Consider the following 17,058-nt stretch of genomic DNA (forward strand, 5'->3'; position numbering starts at 1 on the left):
TTTTTTATCTTATGTCCACGCACATTCATCGATGGAATATATACAAACGTGATGTGAAAAAATAAGCACGTTTCGCGGTTGCCACGTCATCGGTCAACCAATAAAACATATAAGTGACTACGGTTGACCAATCCGATTGGATTCAAAAATATGGTGAAATTGGCTAAATTTTTTACCACACTCATAATTTATTGTAATAAACTCATCCAACGGTCGGTTTCTCATTTTCTTTGAATTGCTATATGTAGCTCTTTGGAGTGTATGATGTATAAATATAGATTTATAAAAAATTAGTGTCTTTAAAAATTTATTTATCAACAAATTAGTATCTATATATAAATATAGATTTTTTTTGGTACAATATAGTTATATAGATTGTTATCTTTGGTTGTATTTGATCATTATCCATTGAATTTCCAAAGCTTGATTAAAAAAAAAATACTTGTGTCTTTAAATATTTATTTATAAATAAAGCCCGCAAGGCCCGGCCCAAAAAAGCCCGCAAGGCCAAGCCCGGCCCGGCCCCAAAAAGCCCGCAAGGCCCGCTTTATATGGACGGGCTTGGATCCTTTGATTTTTAATAAAGCCCGGCCCGGCCCGCAATTATTTAAAAATATAGCAAGGCCCGGCCCGGCCCGTTGACGACCCCTACATTAGATCAGCCACCATGGACGACGTCTGCAACTTAACCGAGCATTTGGACTGAGAGGTAACATAATGGACCTATTGGAGGGAAATTGAGATATCAAGTTTTTTTGATGAAATTGAAATATCAGAGACTGAAATAATATTGGAGGCAAAGTACATGGACTTAACGTATTTTAACACTTTAATAATTATTGACATTTTATATGCAAAATATATTTAATAAGGACATATTAGAAATGTAAAAAAGAAAAATTAGTTTAGTTCAACAAAATAAAAAAGTAAATAAATCTGATATGATAGTTGAGTCATTTAATCACAATTAACAAAAAAAAAAAAGAATTGACCTCGTATAACTAACTGACTGACACCAAAAAATTTTTTGCTACATTTTTAAGTAAACAATAATTTATCAAGCACCTTGTTACCTCGATACCAAACTAGCCGTAACCCCTTTGGTATTTACAAAGAATCTTACCATCCAGAGTTACAGGATCGTGATCGTCAAGGCCTTTAGCGGAAAATTTTTGGCTTTGGACGGCAATGGTATAGAGAGGAGATGGTAAATTTGATCCCTGACACGACAAAGAGATCCTGCCGTCTCGTTTTCTGGTAGGCACTCTTCAACTTGGACAGTCACTCTGAAATAGAAACCATATACACTTTGTAAAACATATAGCAACAGTTACTGTATGTGGATCAGTGAAGCCTATGGAGCTATGTTACCAAGACAACAGAATCACGAGCAGCCAATGCAAGTATATCAGCACATGAAACAAGTCCAGGACACAAGGCCTCCTGTTGTGTCTTGGCATCATCGATAACATCAAATCCTCTCAACCCCAGATTCGGCAATACATTGCTCTCCTCAGATGAGCCCTTAATCAAAATCGAGTCATGCATCACAACCCTGCACAATAACACAAGCATCAATCCGGAATGAATCTGAACCAACTCCAAATGTACAAAATCAACAAAGTTTCGAAGTACAAAACCTGAACAAGGGATCACAAGAGTTCACAACCCTCCACGCTTTTTTCCCCTATAGCTATATTGATGTTTGTGGTTTCATGTGTTTTCGGCTTTACCCTGAATTGGTTTCACATTTGCTTTTGCTTTCCTACTTTTGCATGGAAACGTTTGCATTCAAATTGCTCTGCTTAGTCTCATTTAGTGCAGCTCTTGGAATGCCTATTCTGATGAAGTTCATGATTTAGTACAGCACGTCTATATGGCACAGTGATGTGAATGGAAATAAGAGAGATTTGGATTTGAAACAAAGAACCATATTATTACGGAAAACATTGCCCAGAACACCTGGAGGTCAAAGTTCATCTATTACAATTTCTCCAGGCTGGTAAGAATCGTCTATAGGATCGATACGGCTACAAAATTTGCTTTTTAACAGTTGGTATGCACGAGTAGAAAGAAATGTGGTCCGGTTCTCCAACTGTAGTCATAAAGAGACGTGTTATGCAAGCAATACAAGTAATTGTACTTTTTCCATCTCTTGAATTCTTATATTTTTTTTGACATATATGAAGACTGATCGCTCGCTAAGCTTTTAAGTTTCAACCTTATTTGACAGGTTATAACAAATTGGAATCAGCTTCAAGGCCTTAATTTCAATTATCAAGGACCATATTTTCCCTTCTGGCCATGGATTTGAATGAAATATGCGTTGAGGAGCGACATGATTTACAACTGCTGATTTCTACACAGTTATGATTACACTACTTCATAGAATTTGCAGAAATTGAGGATCACACCGCACTGCTATAGGTTACTAGGCATAATTCTTAGCTCGTATTAAACCGATAACATATAATTGACCAGAGACTGTAGGTAGCACCAGGTTGCCCCCCATTTGGAATCACAATTTCACCCAACAAGGTCTGGCCCGAGTACTGGGAAGTCAACTTTGGAGGATGCACCCCAAGATTGTTGCATGGCACTCCAGTCCTCGGCTCATATGATGAACACGGGACCTTAATTATGTGATGAAATTAAGGCGTATCCAGTAACAATGATGAGCTGAGTAAACAAATAGTAAATGGATTGTTTGGTACTACAGTTTGAAACATGGCAGCAAAATGATACGGGGAACTAAAAAGAAGAGCTTTCGGTTTTTTGCACCGTCTACTGGGCTCAAGTCAAACTTTTTGCTTGCTACTGAGCAAAAGAAAATCGAGAAAAATCATCTGATCTGATATTTTGTACAGCAGTTTGGAGTATGGCAACAACATCTACAAACATCTCATCAAATCAAATGCAACATCTACAAAGGGTTCTCTGCAAGGAAGTCATTGATGAACCGAACTGGGAGATGTAGCAAAACCATTCTCTATTGGCTTCTCCATCTCATCAAGGTCCACTTCAATGCCACAGAATGTCTTTAACCCTCCTTGGAAATCAGCTACGAAATTTCCATGATCCCTCCCACATAAACGCATTGCCTGCCCAAAAAAAAGAGATATTTGAGTTTGTTTATCCCATTTATACAACAGTTGAAGCATGAAATATAATAATGTAAATAGCAATTATTACTGTGCAAGGTATTCAAGTTCGGGTGAAGCGTCATTTAGGGGTTTGGGTTTGCTAAGAATTGTTTGCAAGTTAATTTTATTTGCTAGAAGGGATTGAACAAGCATTAACCAAGGGATCGAATTACCTGAACACATTGAAGTATTTAAGCAACTAAGCACACAGAGGATTAATTCTATAGAGACTATATACCTGATAGAGATTCTTCAACCAGAGCTTACATCTAAGATCAGGAAACTCATAATCAGTTACGGTAACAATTTCAGAGCCATCTGGATTTGTTCTTGGACGAAGAATAACCTTAGCAGTGCCAGGAAACATGTTCAGAAGCTCATCTTGGCGTTGAGCTCGAGTTAACGGTGTCTCTGTTTAAAATTAAAATTATAAATTGAAATCCTTCAAAAACAAAGTAAGCCCTGGAAAGAGCCTATATAAATATTCGGCGATAGTGCATCAACAATAGAATCTGAACAGGATTTTATTTTATTTTACAACTGTTTCAACACATTGAGTCAATAATTATACAGAACAAGAACACCAATTCCAAGCATATATCAATGAAATTAAGTATGGAAGAAGAAAAATTTCAAGGGCGCACGCACAAACCTGAATTCTGGGGAGCCATGTAGCTAGTTTCTGTTTCCGCCGCTGGCTGTATGTGGATGAGAAGCCGAATCCCTTTACCAAGACACAAACAAATTGGGCTCCTATGTTTCTTGGATTTGTTCTTGTACATCCGGGCCACCCGTTCTGTTAGTTTTTGTTTTGTTTTGTTTTTTTTTTTTTCTTCTTTTCTTTTCTTCACAGAGTAAGAGGTAAACAGATCGATGAATAATTGTTCGATAAATTAATAATTTGTCGACTACATTATAAATTTCTTTTGTTCCAACTCTGGTCAAAGTTCTAACATAATCTTGATAAATATGTAAGATAATTAATGTTTTTTGCAATACATGCACCATTTTTGATATATATTTTTTATTTTATAACCACTAGTTATTCAATATTATTATACCTCGAAACTTTTCTTCAAAAGGTGTGGCTATTGCCCCCTTTATCATTTACTATGTTAACCCTACATAGTAACCTTTCAAAAAATTTTAGTAAAATAAAAACTGAAACTCAAGTGCAGTTGCAACATGCTAGGCTACTGCACCTCCCGTTGTGCCGCCCAAATTCTTGCCTCCACCTTTAACGTACAACTCATCCGCCATCGCACTCTACTTGTATATTTTTTTTCTTTGGCTCCATGACTCCATCGATCCAGTGTTCAATGAGCTCTTAATTAGTTAATTTGATGAAATTTGTTGCCACCCACAAATTTTCTCTCTTTTTCTTTTAGTCTCAATTCATTTTGATTTTGTTTTCTATCAATTTGAAGCCTTTTGTCAACGAGAATATGCTCTATGATGAACCGCCTAACTTATTAGAAGAAAGATTAGAAAGAGAGAGAAAGGAAGACAAGGATAGTTGAGTGTGGCTGCAAATGGAGTGGTGCACAATCTTTTATTCTTCTTGTTATTTGTTTATTTATTTATATATTTTATTATTCAAAGGGTAATGTTGAAAATCTTAGTGTTAAAAATCAAATGTACGGTGAACAAAGAAAATAATAAGGTAATATTAGCCGCACCCCTTTTAGAATCAATTGGTGGTAGAGCACAAGTGTTATCTAAATCTCAATCAATCTTAATCTTCAATTAGAAACATAATTCCAAGTAAGAAAGTAAATATAAGTAAACTAGAATTAGAAACATAGAAAAAGAACATAAATATTCTTTTTAATATTAATTTATCGGTATATTTTTTAAATTATTCATTTATCAGAATAATAATAATTTCACCAAAAATAATAACTTTCCGTAATCCTAATAATATTCATTTATAGGGATTTCTTAAATATATACATAGAAGGAAACATAAAAGAAACCAACAGAACTCCAAGGCAAAACCAATAGCCCAAACAGAAGGGGCATCAGGCCAACAAATTGATCCTTCTATGTTTCGAATTTATTGCCACTCTTTCAAGTTGATTAGAAGATAAGAAAAAAGGGCAATCTCTGGTTTTGACTGTTTTGAAAACCTTGAAGGCCAGCAATGACCAATCTCAAGTATTCATATGTACCTTGATAAGAGAGACTTTAAAACGAGCACATATATCACAATTGGAAAGTTCACACAAGAGACTTCATACGGAGTTATGGACCCTGGATAAGAGACTGTCTTAAAACCAGTACAGGATATATGACAAGGGGGAAAGTTCACACAAGATACATAATCTGACTTGTAGAAAATTTAGATCCAGGTATCTGATGACCAATACAAATCCTTGATCCCCTCAAAAGCAATACAACATCCACATGTTTTCTAACTGAACCGTCTATACCAGATACGCATTGGGGCGAGACATTTCTTCAAAGATGAGCTGCAGCGTTGGTGGAAGTAGAGGCCTTCTTGTCTAACTCATCAGGTGACACCTGAATACCACAAATATTAAGTATAGCGTTGCGATATGATACACTATCGGTATAGTCGCTCCCACACAAGCGTGTTGTCTGCAAGACAGAAAATAGATTTTTGTTCACAATGTTAGTACTTTTACTTCATTTAGGTATATATCAGCTATGATGACATTATGAGGGATTAGTTGGTCATGTATTATGAGAAACCCTCCCTAGCTACATACATAATAAACTAATGATGGGTAACATTTTCCATTCACTCAAAGGAGGAACGGAGTGGGGTATAAGCAAGGTAAAGGTAATGACTTGGATTCCTAGCTAATAAGAATCAGTTGCATAGTGCAATTATTCAATCAATTGAACATAAACACTAAAGAAATTTGTATTTGTATCCCATATATATAGTCTTAATCTGGTATATATAGGTCGGACCGTCGGAAAGTAAAATATAAATCATAAAGGTAAAATACACGTACATCATAGTAGTAATCCAGAAGCGTCTGGCAGTAATCAAACGGATAATTTTCGTCAGAAGCCACAGCGCCAGCGCCAGCGGTAGGTTCTGATCTTCGACGAGTAACAATATAAGCTGCACCAGGATATCTCCTCACAAGGTCATCCTGTTGTTCACTGGTACTTAATCTGGGACCTAATTAATTGATTAACACAATGAATGTAACTACTGGGGATAAATTTGTGTGCTAGAAAAAATACAAGTTGAAACCTTGAACCATTGGTTAAGTGATAAATGTGACATACCTGACCTTAGGCCGGTGGATTTTCCTCCAATTCTTCCGGACGATCTCAAACCTACGAACATAAATTCAATTCAGAATTTTGGGAGTCAGATAGTATAACAATTAACAAAACCCCAGGCATCGATTAACTAACCTCCGCCTGAACGGACACCGCAACGGGCACCACCAGCCATATGATCTCCGTCCGATAGACAGCAGCAATCGATGGATTTAGGGTTCCTTCCTTATCTGAGAAGAAGCTATGTAATTTTACCTCAATGTCACTCCTTCCATATTGGGGCTTATTTATATATACTTGGGCTCCAGTTTTGCTTCGATCTGGGCCGCCCTTATAATAGGGTTTCTTTTTTCAGCTTTTAAGTATAGGGGTCTTTCTTTCTCTTCAAAAGAAAAAGAAAAAAGTATAGGCTCTTTCTAAATGTACATAGCAACATTTTTAATATATCCAGAAATTAATTTATATTTTTAGCTTACTTCCCCATGATACTCTCGTCTTTGTACCCAGTAAATTTGGGTGCTCTTTTGAAAAACATACCAAATTCATTTATTAACAGCAATCTCACAGTTGTGCTCTCCAATATGAGTTCGTTAGGGCTAGTGGTTTAGTGAATTTCGCCATCGATTACTGCCCCATTCTTTGATCCATCGAATTTTTTTGGGTAACAGTTCTTATTGGCAGAAGGAAACTATCCAACATGATTATTGCCTCAATAGAAACACTCTTGAAATTAATCATGAAACTCTACATGTTTAAGATGTTGTGTGTAACACTGAATTTTGCAATGCTAATATTAATTTTTGTTTGTTGATCAAAACCTTTGTTATTCATCTCCATAACACATGAGCTTTGGCATTTTCTTTAATCATAAAGAGGAGTGGAAGACTATATTCACAAGCTTTCTTTATAAATATGGAGTATAATCATGTCGGATTTCAGTGTGTGTTGAATACTAGAACCAAATCATTGACTGAAGTTGTCCTACACTGTGGGCTTAATTCGGTTTGGTACATGCAAGATATGAAATAGGCTTTATCTTCTTTGTTGGGTTGTGAAGTTTTTTTTTTTTTTGATCAAATAAGAACTTCATTAATAATGAACTGCTTAAAATGAGTTTTTGGCGACATCTCTTACTCAGAAATGGCCACTAGACTTCCCACTGGAAACCTAAATACTGACTCTAAACTTGCACTACAATTGTATGACAAAGACAACAAGCGCAGGAGCAGTAAATCCTTGACATCTCACCTCTCGTCCAGCCAGTAAGAACTCTAAAACTAGACAACTCACTTGTGTCGACACTAACTCACCAACCAGAGTCCTCCTGACCAGCTTTTGATCGGCCAAGCCAACACTTGTGACCTAAACTCGACCAAAAGGATTGCCGGACATTCAAACCTGGGACTAAAACACCAACACCATCACCTCCCTATTGTCAACACCATCCATCCACCACTGCTCCAAAACGCCAACTCCTCTGACCCAATCCCAGACAGGAAGGACCCACTAGATGGTCAAGGATGATTGTCTATGCCAGACTTTTTGCCACCGCTGCTGACCCAACTCCAGAACAGGAACGACCCCCAAGACTGCGAAAAGAAAATTGTCTCTGCCACACCTTTAGTAGTGACATATTACCAACAATAAAATAAAACCAAACCCTAAACTAACAAACAAACCAAAAAACAAATCCTAAATTAAAACTGGAACAAAAAACTAGAGAGCCCAGTCCTGGCCCAAAAAGATGGACCAAACCCAAGCTTTGACCCAAGAGAGAGGACGACCCAAGAAGCTTGCCATGCCTCGCATCCCCGCCCCAGCCTCCGTCGCCAGACCACCGCACCACACCGCATTCGCAGGACCGCCGACTTGAACCCACTGCCTTTCCCGACGAACCATGAATAAGCACCGCCCCAAGCAGACTAACCCAATCCTAGGCCGAATCCAAGGGTTCCAACCCAGAACAGATTGATCCGATTGGCAGAAAGTTGTGCCTCCAAGCCATGCCACCACCGATCAACCTCCGAACGGTACGACAACACGCCACCACAAGCATGTCACCGTAAGACCTCCGATCCCCCAACACCGAACTAGTCCGCCGCTGAGACCATCGAATGGTGAAACCAAGCCTGAGAATTACTGTGATCTCCGCCTTCCCCATTGCAGCAACTGCTTCCTCGACCCACACTCAGTCAACTAAAGCCCGTCCGACGACGGCCCCAGGGCTCGCCGCCGGACAGGGATGGAATGTGAGAGAGAGAGAGAGAGAGAGAGAGAGAGAGAGAGAGAGAGAGAGAGAGAGTTTTTAGGGTTAGGTCGGATCTTCTATTTGAAGGTGCATGTTACTTATCTCTTGGGTTGTGAAGTTGAGGGCATTTTGGAGAAGCTATTGCTATATTTAAGAGTATTTTTTTTGAAACGTTTAAGAGTATTTAGAATTGTTGGTTACATTTAGAATAAGCACCCTAAGTATATACACATTTCTCTAAAAAATAATAATAATAATAACTAAAATACACACACCTATTTTCTCAACCAAAATAAAAGTTTTTTTTTTTTTGAATTTTTCATGAATTTATAATGGGTCCAACAATTTTAATTTTTGAAAGGAGATAGGTGACTTTCAATGCTTTAATAGTGAAAATATAGGTAACATTATAAAAACACAACTCGCCAAAAGCTGGCCACGACAAGATTAACTCATTATCAAATAACCTTAAATAACCCTAAAGCAACTTAAAATGCGCTTGTTGTCACCTGCATTCGGCCACGCCAGACATCTACCTTCCCCACAACCCCAACCTGGAAGGCTGGAATCGTAAGTACCCAGTAGTCGACCACCCAAAGGAGCAAAATTAGTAGAAACCGCTGTTCAATAGCGACAAGCGTGGCCCATCATTGTATTAATATTGTCCCAACTTAACCACCTGTTAGGTGTTGAGTTTTAATCACAAAAAACCTCGGCTTATAACTTATAAGTTATATTTGACACTGCTCTAATGTGAGATCTTTGCTCTCCAACAACAGTGTCACCCATAAATGAGAGAAATAAAACAAGCAACATTCATGTGTTAAAAGACTAATTGTTGTATTTTGCAATTATTAATGTAATATAAGAAACAAAATAACCAAGTGAATACCACTACCGAAATAATATTCCAAGTTTCCAACTACCAAAGTCCTACTGAGAGACAAAAAAAACAAAAATTACCACTTCCATAGAATTGCTACCTCTTTTGAATTTTTATTTTGGGTTCTTGTTATTTTCACCAAGGGGTAGCCCAAAATGACGGGACCAAATCCAAGAAAATTATGGATGCTGAGATTATAGTGTACAGTATATAACCAACTTCTTCCCAGAAAACTCGTTCTCTCTCTCTCCCCTCTCTAAAAGAACCCTAAATCGTATTGCGGAGCCGAAACTACATGGGTCAAGGAGCATCCCGTCCCAAATGTTAGTAATCTAATCCAGCAAGCAATTTTGCGTATCCATGTTTAATTTCCCCGATCTGTAGGTAGGTTTTTCGAGTTCAATTTCGAATTGTTTGTGATCCTAACATGAATTGTAATGACTGATAGGGTTGACGCGTAGTGAGCGCCAAGATGAGCTTCTTAAGATGTGTCCTCTCCCTGCGACAGTTATTCGTCGTCCAAACACGAACCCAGATGGGTCTGATATTCCAAGCATATCTGGTTCTGATTTTGAGTTCCCTGATCCTAATTGTGAGACCTGGATTAGGAAGCTCTATCAGGTAAATTCTTTTCTTCATGTGTTGCTGGCTTTCGGATATGATCGAACTACCACTAATTCTATACCACTGTTAACTTGTGGCAGGCAATGAGCAGTAACCAGGACCAGGACCGGGATATGACACGGTACTATCAGCATAAGTTGAGGGATTATTGCGGTATAGAGGTCGACCTCTCGGCTAGTCTTCCCACTAAATCATGAAGCTCTATGGATATTGTTGTAGATGATCCATCCATGTTAAGACGATGTAACTCTCTTTTCGTATCATAATTATTGTATGGTCAGTCTGTATGAGTTTCCTAGCTTTATGATTTACTATTGCATATATAATTATATACAAGCAATCAGTTGTGAAATTCAGACTCGTTCGTTAGATCAAACAAAGCATACACTAATCAACAGGAACACAAATAAAAATGATCAACCACATCAAACCATTGACCAAATCATCTACAAGACTGAGTTTTAAGACATTAGCCACCTTCCCAGAAGGCCATAACTTCTCTACTTATTTGTTTCGTCTAATTAAAATGCAAGCTATCAAGGGAGGAAAGATACAAATCTTCCAACAGATCAACTGCAAATAAACCAAGCCTCTGTTGGGGATCTTCACATCCGGACGCAACTAGATTTGAGTCATTAGCAAGCTAACGGAAGTCGAGTCATTCAGTAACTTTTCAGGGCAAACCTCAAGGCCACAGGTCTCAATCCTTATCTTGGACCATTCAGGGCAATTGCTCCTACAGAGGCGTTGTAACTGCAAAACAGAGGTATTTAGTGTCAGTTTATTTGTTCATGACCAATTCCTAGCTACTCATCCCATTATGCAGCTAGTGGATGTGTCAACAACACTAGTGATAACTGCAATTGTCTCTTTACCATTTTAATTTTTGAAGAACAAAAAAAATTAAAACTTCGAGATCATCATTCGGGGTTTTGGTTGGCCTAGAAAGGGGGCTTGAATTACTAAGACGATTATAGTGAGTAGCATGCCAGCCAGCACACAAGAGATGAGAGAAGCAGATCTGGTACATAATGTTTCCTGTGTAATTAAGACATGTAGGACCTTTGCTTTATCTTGGAAAAGAAAATCTGGGCAGAAATAACACACAGCAAGCGCATGAAGCAAGTTTAACTAGAGAGATCAATGTACCTTGTAGAACCGTTGAATCCATTCCTCACAAGTAGGGTATTTCTGCAGAAGATACTCCCGCCTAAAGTCATCAGCTGATCTCGGAGGAGTTCTGGTCAGAATAACCACAGCACCGGAAGCATATTTCTTGACAAGCTCGTCTTGAACTTGAGTAAGACCTAATATAATATACAAGAAAGAATATAATTATCGAAGAGTGAAATGTTGAGGCTTTAACATTCACAATTGGTTTCGTCAAAGCCATATTCATAGAAAAAGGAAAGCATATTCGTGTCACTATATACATAACACAAAGAAGATAAAAACCTGTAAATTAACTCTACAATGACAATGACAATGATATCAAGCCCCAGCCTACAAATTGATAAGCAGTAATTAAATGAGAAAATAGAATGAGATGCTTACTCTTTGGTTGTCGGGAGGAAGAGGATGATGATTCTGCAAATGGTAAAAGCAACACATTGAGTCAATGGAGTACTTGGATTTCCATCCATCTTATCCCAAATTCTAAACACCCGAAAGAGAGACAATTTCACTACCATCATGAGAATAACTAAACACGAAATTCTAAGCTTACTAACCTTCGGAACGGCGAAGAGAAGAACCGGAAAGACCCATGAGTCGATGAGGGTTTCAAGGGTCGGCCTGGAGCTAGCTTGGGTGGTCGTCTTCTTACACTGTCTGTGTCAACAACCAACCTTGCACCCTTGCAGCCTTCCTTATTATGGATTTGGGGCTTGGGGCTTTGAATTACTGTAAAGGCTTTTAGTGGAGCAGAAATGAGACCAATAACGTTCTATTTATAATTAGAATTCTATTGTTTGACCCAATATATTGAGCGGGCTATTTTCCAAGGAAATTCGGTTACCGACCCAAAAGTTCAGTTATTCAAGTAAATCAATATTTTGTATTCATAACATCAATGAAAATGTTGTGTGCACCATCAAAATATAGAGGAAGCAATTGCTTCCAATTTAGTGTTGGCCTTGGTGCATTATCAGCTAACCTTTGCATTTTGTTCTCTTAACTGATCTAGATGGTAACCCTTTTGAATCGTAGAAGATATGAGAAATTGTAGTTACAATTTGATGAATAATTTTGTATTTGGGTGACCTCGATTTGTTATGTGCCATTATTGACAACTATCCATCCACCGCTACAACTAATTTTACTTGCTCTAGTTGATACATAGAACAAGGGCTGTTTGCAAGTTACAACACAATTATAAGCTAGCTAGCTAATTTAGTTTCTTATTCATCTCTGCCAGAAATTATAATAAGACTTAATTTGAACCAATTCAGACAGAGCAGCATCGTCTCTACTACTGATGAAAGAGAGCTTTCTCAAATCCATAGGTTCGGACCAATTGACTTGCTAGACTTCTCAGCCTTTGCAATAAGATTAATTTGTTTTGGCTTTTCCAGACATTACCGTAGTCCTTCCTGTTTTTATTAACACGAAAATTGTATCTTGCTCAAAGACTACCGGAATCAAACCCTGCAAGAAAGGATGAAATTGTGTAAATCAAGCTAGATATCCCCTGTTTTGTCAAAGTTTTATTTGTTTGATTTGTCATAGCTTTTCTATATTTGTCCATGAGCGCGTTCACTAAGCCTCCTTTTTGTATTTCAGATAGAGTCAGCTAGTATATAAACAGAGAGAGAAGGCATGCCATATGAGTCCAGGGTGCTTTCATGAAATTGGATCTGCAATTCTCGGGGCACGATGGCTGACTCCAGCTTTGCTTCCCCTTGTTAAGGAAATAGGATTGCTACATATCACTTTCTACCCAGTAAATTAGAAAAATCCATGATCGAGATCAAGCTAAGACAACGTATATGAAAAAAAAGATACATGAAACAAGATATATACTAATGGACCACATTTGTAAACGGTAAATTGGTAATTACAATAATCCCATTACATGCATGAGGTGAAATTAAGAATTAGGAAATGAAGAATACGGACATTACTATGAGTGGTTGTATTCATACATTTTAAATTGTCATTTGAACCTCCTACTATATTTTCAACCATCCAACTTTCAATTTCGCCCCTATAATTATTTTCTCTCACCTTCCTTTTTTTAATTTACCTTCACACATCTTCTCTACCTCTTCTTTCACATCAATCTCTCATCTCCATCAAATCTTCGAATCATTATGACCATTAGCATGCACTCGTAACTAAATGAGCATCAATCATCTCCAAAGATCTTACTATCATTTCATTTATTAAGACAAGTATTAAAGATCTGCACCAATGAGAAAACCTTTTATCATAAGTTTGATGACTGCATTTCAACAATATTAATTTAAGAAATTGAGATTCAATAAATCATTTGTGTATTGCTGGAGATCTATAAGATGCAGTTCATCTCTCTCAATGACCGCAATGAGAATGAGTCTTCGAATATGTAAATGCTCAATAAGGGTGGATATATATGATATTGCAAACTCGCACAGGAAGAGAGAAGAAAGAACCCTTTTTTTTTTTTTAACAAATTTTTAGGAGGGGTAAAATAGGATTTTAAAATGTTCAAAAATAAGAGGAGGTCTAATTACTAATATTAGAGGTATGAATAGAAGCACTCCATTACTATTGCCTAAAGGGAAAAAAAAAGTTGTTCATTTTTTATTTAAACATGTAAATTGTCCTTATCAGTTATGGACAGTGTTCTAAAACTCGGCCGCCCAGGCCGCCTAGGTCGCGCCTAGGCGCTTTGGACGGCAGCAGACCGAGGCGACTTATGGCAAATCGGAAGCCTTAGGCGGCCGCCTGGGTGCTCTGGGCGTCTGCCTGGGCGTTCTGGGCGGCTAGGCGGTTTCCTCCTCCTCCTGCTTCTTCTTCTTCTTTTTTTTTGCCCTCCCGAAACCTAAACTCGACAGCAGCAAAACTCAAAACCCATTCGACCCCAAAACTGAAAAAATAGACCGCACCTTTATTCGCTCTCCCCACCAAGCCACCGTGCCTCTGCTCCACACGTCCACCGGAGCTCCCCCCGGCCCATCCAGCCACCACAGCTCCACGCCTCTATTCTTGGTAATGATTAATGCATTCTGTTAATGAAAAAATGGATGAAGAGAGAAGGTGGAGATGGTGTCTAACTAGCTACTGTTTCGCAAAGGAGAGAGAGAGAGAGAGAGAGAGAGAGAGAGAGAGAGAGAGAGAGAGAGAGAGAGAGAGAGAGAGAGAGAGAGAGAGAGAGAGAGAGAGAGAGAGAGAGAGATGGTGGCTACTGGTTTTGCAAAGAAAAGAGAGAGAGAAGGGAGGGGGTGGTTAATTATGTCAGAGAGAGTACAATTATGGCTATTTTTAGTTGGCAGAGAGAAGGAGGATAAGATAGGCACGTGCAGGCCAACACGAAGCATAATTTTTTTTTTGAAGAGAACAAGAAGCATAATTGATTAATTGAATACTGCTTCTTTTTTTTGTTGGGTAATTGAATAACTTCAGTTTTACCTCTCTGCTCTCTCCTCTAGTTAATTAAATAAATATTTAGTTTATTTTTTTGTTGAGTAGGATAAATAGTTAGTTTATTACTCTTTATAAATTTATAAATTTTAGTTTATTACGTCTTTATAAATTTATATATTTTTAATTACACAAATAAAAGCTATAAAAATAAAATTAAAATTAAAAAATACAAAACCTCCTAGGCGCTCCTCCCTAACCCACCGCCCGACTAACGCCTAGCGATTTTTCGAACCATGGTTATGGAATTAACTCAAGATACAACTTCAAATCGAGCACCAACCACAACTCAGGGGCACATGGCACATAAGTAGAAATTACTTCTGCAGTAACAACTTTCACTTTTCTCAATTTTAAAACGCCAATCTGATCAATCTCAAGATCATATGATGATAAACGTAGAGAATCATTTTCTAGATCAAGCAACCTAATTCTACATAACAAATTATAGTTTTATAGTTTTATAGTTTTCCCACAAAATCCCATCTTTTCGAACAAAAATTAAATTAAGAAAAGAAACGAGAAGGTGTACACGCCTATGGATGGCTAGCTAGCTACTAGATGTTAACATGATCAATGTTATGCATACGTACATTCCTAGTGTTCTAAGATGTGATATTTATGGATTTTCTTTTGCAGAAGTAATTACTATTAAGGATGACGATGATGAGTGAAGTGATGGGTGCATGTTTGGCAGTGGACAATACTACTCTAATTCATTTTCTTATTGGCTTGCCAGACTTCTCCATCGGCTTAGGCTTGCTAAACTTGTTCTTATCCTCTTTATGGGGTTTGTACTACCCAGCGTTCTGAAAACAAACGACTAGTCTTGCCAAAATGAGTTCAATATCGGCTAATGCACAGCCGACAGTAAACTTATATGGGAATAAACTGTAACATGTCTCAACATGGGCCTTCCGCATTGGGTTGAAGGGAAGATCTTTACAAAGACTTTTCTTAACAAAACCTCTCCGGATATTGCCCGGAGAGATTTTTGGCTAGGATCCGGAGAGATATTTTGGCTAGGATTAATTTATCTTAACTAACATCCCCACCGTTCCATCATCCTAATTTCTTGTCCAAATTCTCCTTCATCTTGTTCAACCAGACCATATATCTTCTATTTTGTTAACCTTCATCCTTAAAATTCCATCATCCTCATTTTGTTGTATAAACCTAGCACACACACAATACAATATCTGGGAGAATTCTTCTTGTTTATTCAACTGCTGAATGTTGGTTTATATAGCCTTACAAAGAAACTGCCCTCATAAGTAAGGTTTAATGTATTCAAACCTAACGTACTGCCCTCATAAGTAGAGTAACGTACTGTCCTCATAAATAGAGTAACGTACTGTCCTCATAAATAGAGTAACGTACTGTCCTCATAAATATGGTTTATTATCTGCACTAACTCAAACAAACCCTCACAAAATAACGGCTAAGCCCCAGCTGTTCCAACATATCCTCCCTTAAACTGTTTGCACTTGTGCAATCAGTTTATACCTGGTACCTTGCACATCCCAAGCAGCTCACGAAGCTTCTCAAACACTTCAAGTTTCAGTGGCTTCGTCATGATGTCTGCTATCTGATTCTGTGAGTTGCAATGGACCAGCTCCACTGTTCCATCTTTGGTAAGGTCACGAAGGAAATGGAAACGTACGTCAATATGTTTGCTTCTTCCATGCAGTACCGGGTTCTTCGAAAGTTTTATAGTGGAGCTGTTATCACAATACACGGTTGTGCTTCCATTCTGAGCATGGCCAAGCTTTTCAAGAACTCTGCGCATCCAAATTCCTTGAAAAGCACAGGAAGCTGCAGCTATAAACTCAGCTTCGGTGGTAGATAAGGTAACTACAGGTTGCTTTTTAGAAGACCATGAAACTGCACCGGTGCTAAGCAGAAACACGTATCCGGATGTGCTCCTTCGGTCATCTAGATCACCTGCGTAGTCACTATCCGTGTATGCCTCAAGCTTCTCGTTCCCATTTCGTTTGTACAGAATCCCCAAATCAACAGTGCCTTTGAGGTACCTGAGGACTCTTTTAACTGCTTGCATGTGTAGCTCAGTCGGACTTCCCATAAACCTGCTGATTAGACTTATCACATACATGAGATCTGGCCTAGTAGCTGCCAAGTACATCAAACAGCCAACAACCTGCTTATACATAGTGGCGTCCACCTTCACACCATTTTCATCTTTCATCAACTTGAATCCAGGGACAATAGGGTTCCTAGATGAGTTACTCTTCTCCATTCCGAATCTCTCCAAC

The 17,058-nt window shown here is 38.1% G+C and overlaps 4 protein-coding genes across 4 annotated transcripts; 1 reads left to right on the plus strand and 3 right to left on the minus strand.

Moving 5' to 3' along the window:
* Window positions 1-2,818: 2,818 nt before the first annotated feature.
* LOC112169151 lies at window positions 2,819-3,923 on the minus strand. Its single transcript, XM_024306136.2, has 3 exons — window positions 3,796-3,923; window positions 3,382-3,554; window positions 2,819-3,101 (listed from the first exon to the last, which is right to left on the minus strand). Exons 1-3 carry the CDS (start codon window positions 3,812-3,814, stop codon window positions 2,949-2,951), a joined length of 345 nt encoding a protein of 114 aa, XP_024161904.2. The 5' UTR covers window positions 3,815-3,923; the 3' UTR covers window positions 2,819-2,948.
* A 1,423-nt stretch (window positions 3,924-5,346) lies between these two features.
* LOC112174359 lies at window positions 5,347-6,743 on the minus strand. The gene is made up of 4 exons (XM_024312119.2): window positions 6,543-6,743; window positions 6,411-6,461; window positions 6,128-6,300; window positions 5,347-5,744 (listed from the first exon to the last, which is right to left on the minus strand). The coding sequence occupies exons 1-4, from the start codon at window positions 6,580-6,582 to the stop codon at window positions 5,604-5,606; spliced, it is 405 nt and encodes a 134-aa protein (XP_024167887.1). The 5' UTR covers window positions 6,583-6,743; the 3' UTR covers window positions 5,347-5,603.
* Window positions 6,744-9,752: 3,009 nt separating this feature from the next.
* LOC112174843 lies at window positions 9,753-10,500 on the plus strand. Its single transcript, XM_024312663.2, has 3 exons — window positions 9,753-9,861; window positions 9,987-10,159; window positions 10,243-10,500. Exons 1-3 carry the CDS (start codon window positions 9,834-9,836, stop codon window positions 10,357-10,359), a joined length of 318 nt encoding a protein of 105 aa, XP_024168431.1. The 5' UTR covers window positions 9,753-9,833; the 3' UTR covers window positions 10,360-10,500.
* A 19-nt stretch (window positions 10,501-10,519) lies between these two features.
* On the minus strand, window positions 10,520-12,044 carry LOC112171632. Its single transcript, XM_024308790.2, has 4 exons — window positions 11,893-12,044; window positions 11,717-11,749; window positions 11,312-11,469; window positions 10,520-10,915 (listed from the first exon to the last, which is right to left on the minus strand). Exons 1-4 carry the CDS (start codon window positions 11,927-11,929, stop codon window positions 10,784-10,786), a joined length of 360 nt encoding a protein of 119 aa, XP_024164558.1. The 5' UTR covers window positions 11,930-12,044; the 3' UTR covers window positions 10,520-10,783.
* Window positions 12,045-17,058: the final 5,014 nt, after the last annotated feature.

Source organism: Rosa chinensis, chromosome 6 (genome assembly GCF_002994745.2).
Source record: "Rosa chinensis cultivar Old Blush chromosome 6, RchiOBHm-V2, whole genome shotgun sequence".
NCBI classification, from domain to species: domain Eukaryota; kingdom Viridiplantae; phylum Streptophyta; class Magnoliopsida; order Rosales; family Rosaceae; genus Rosa; species Rosa chinensis.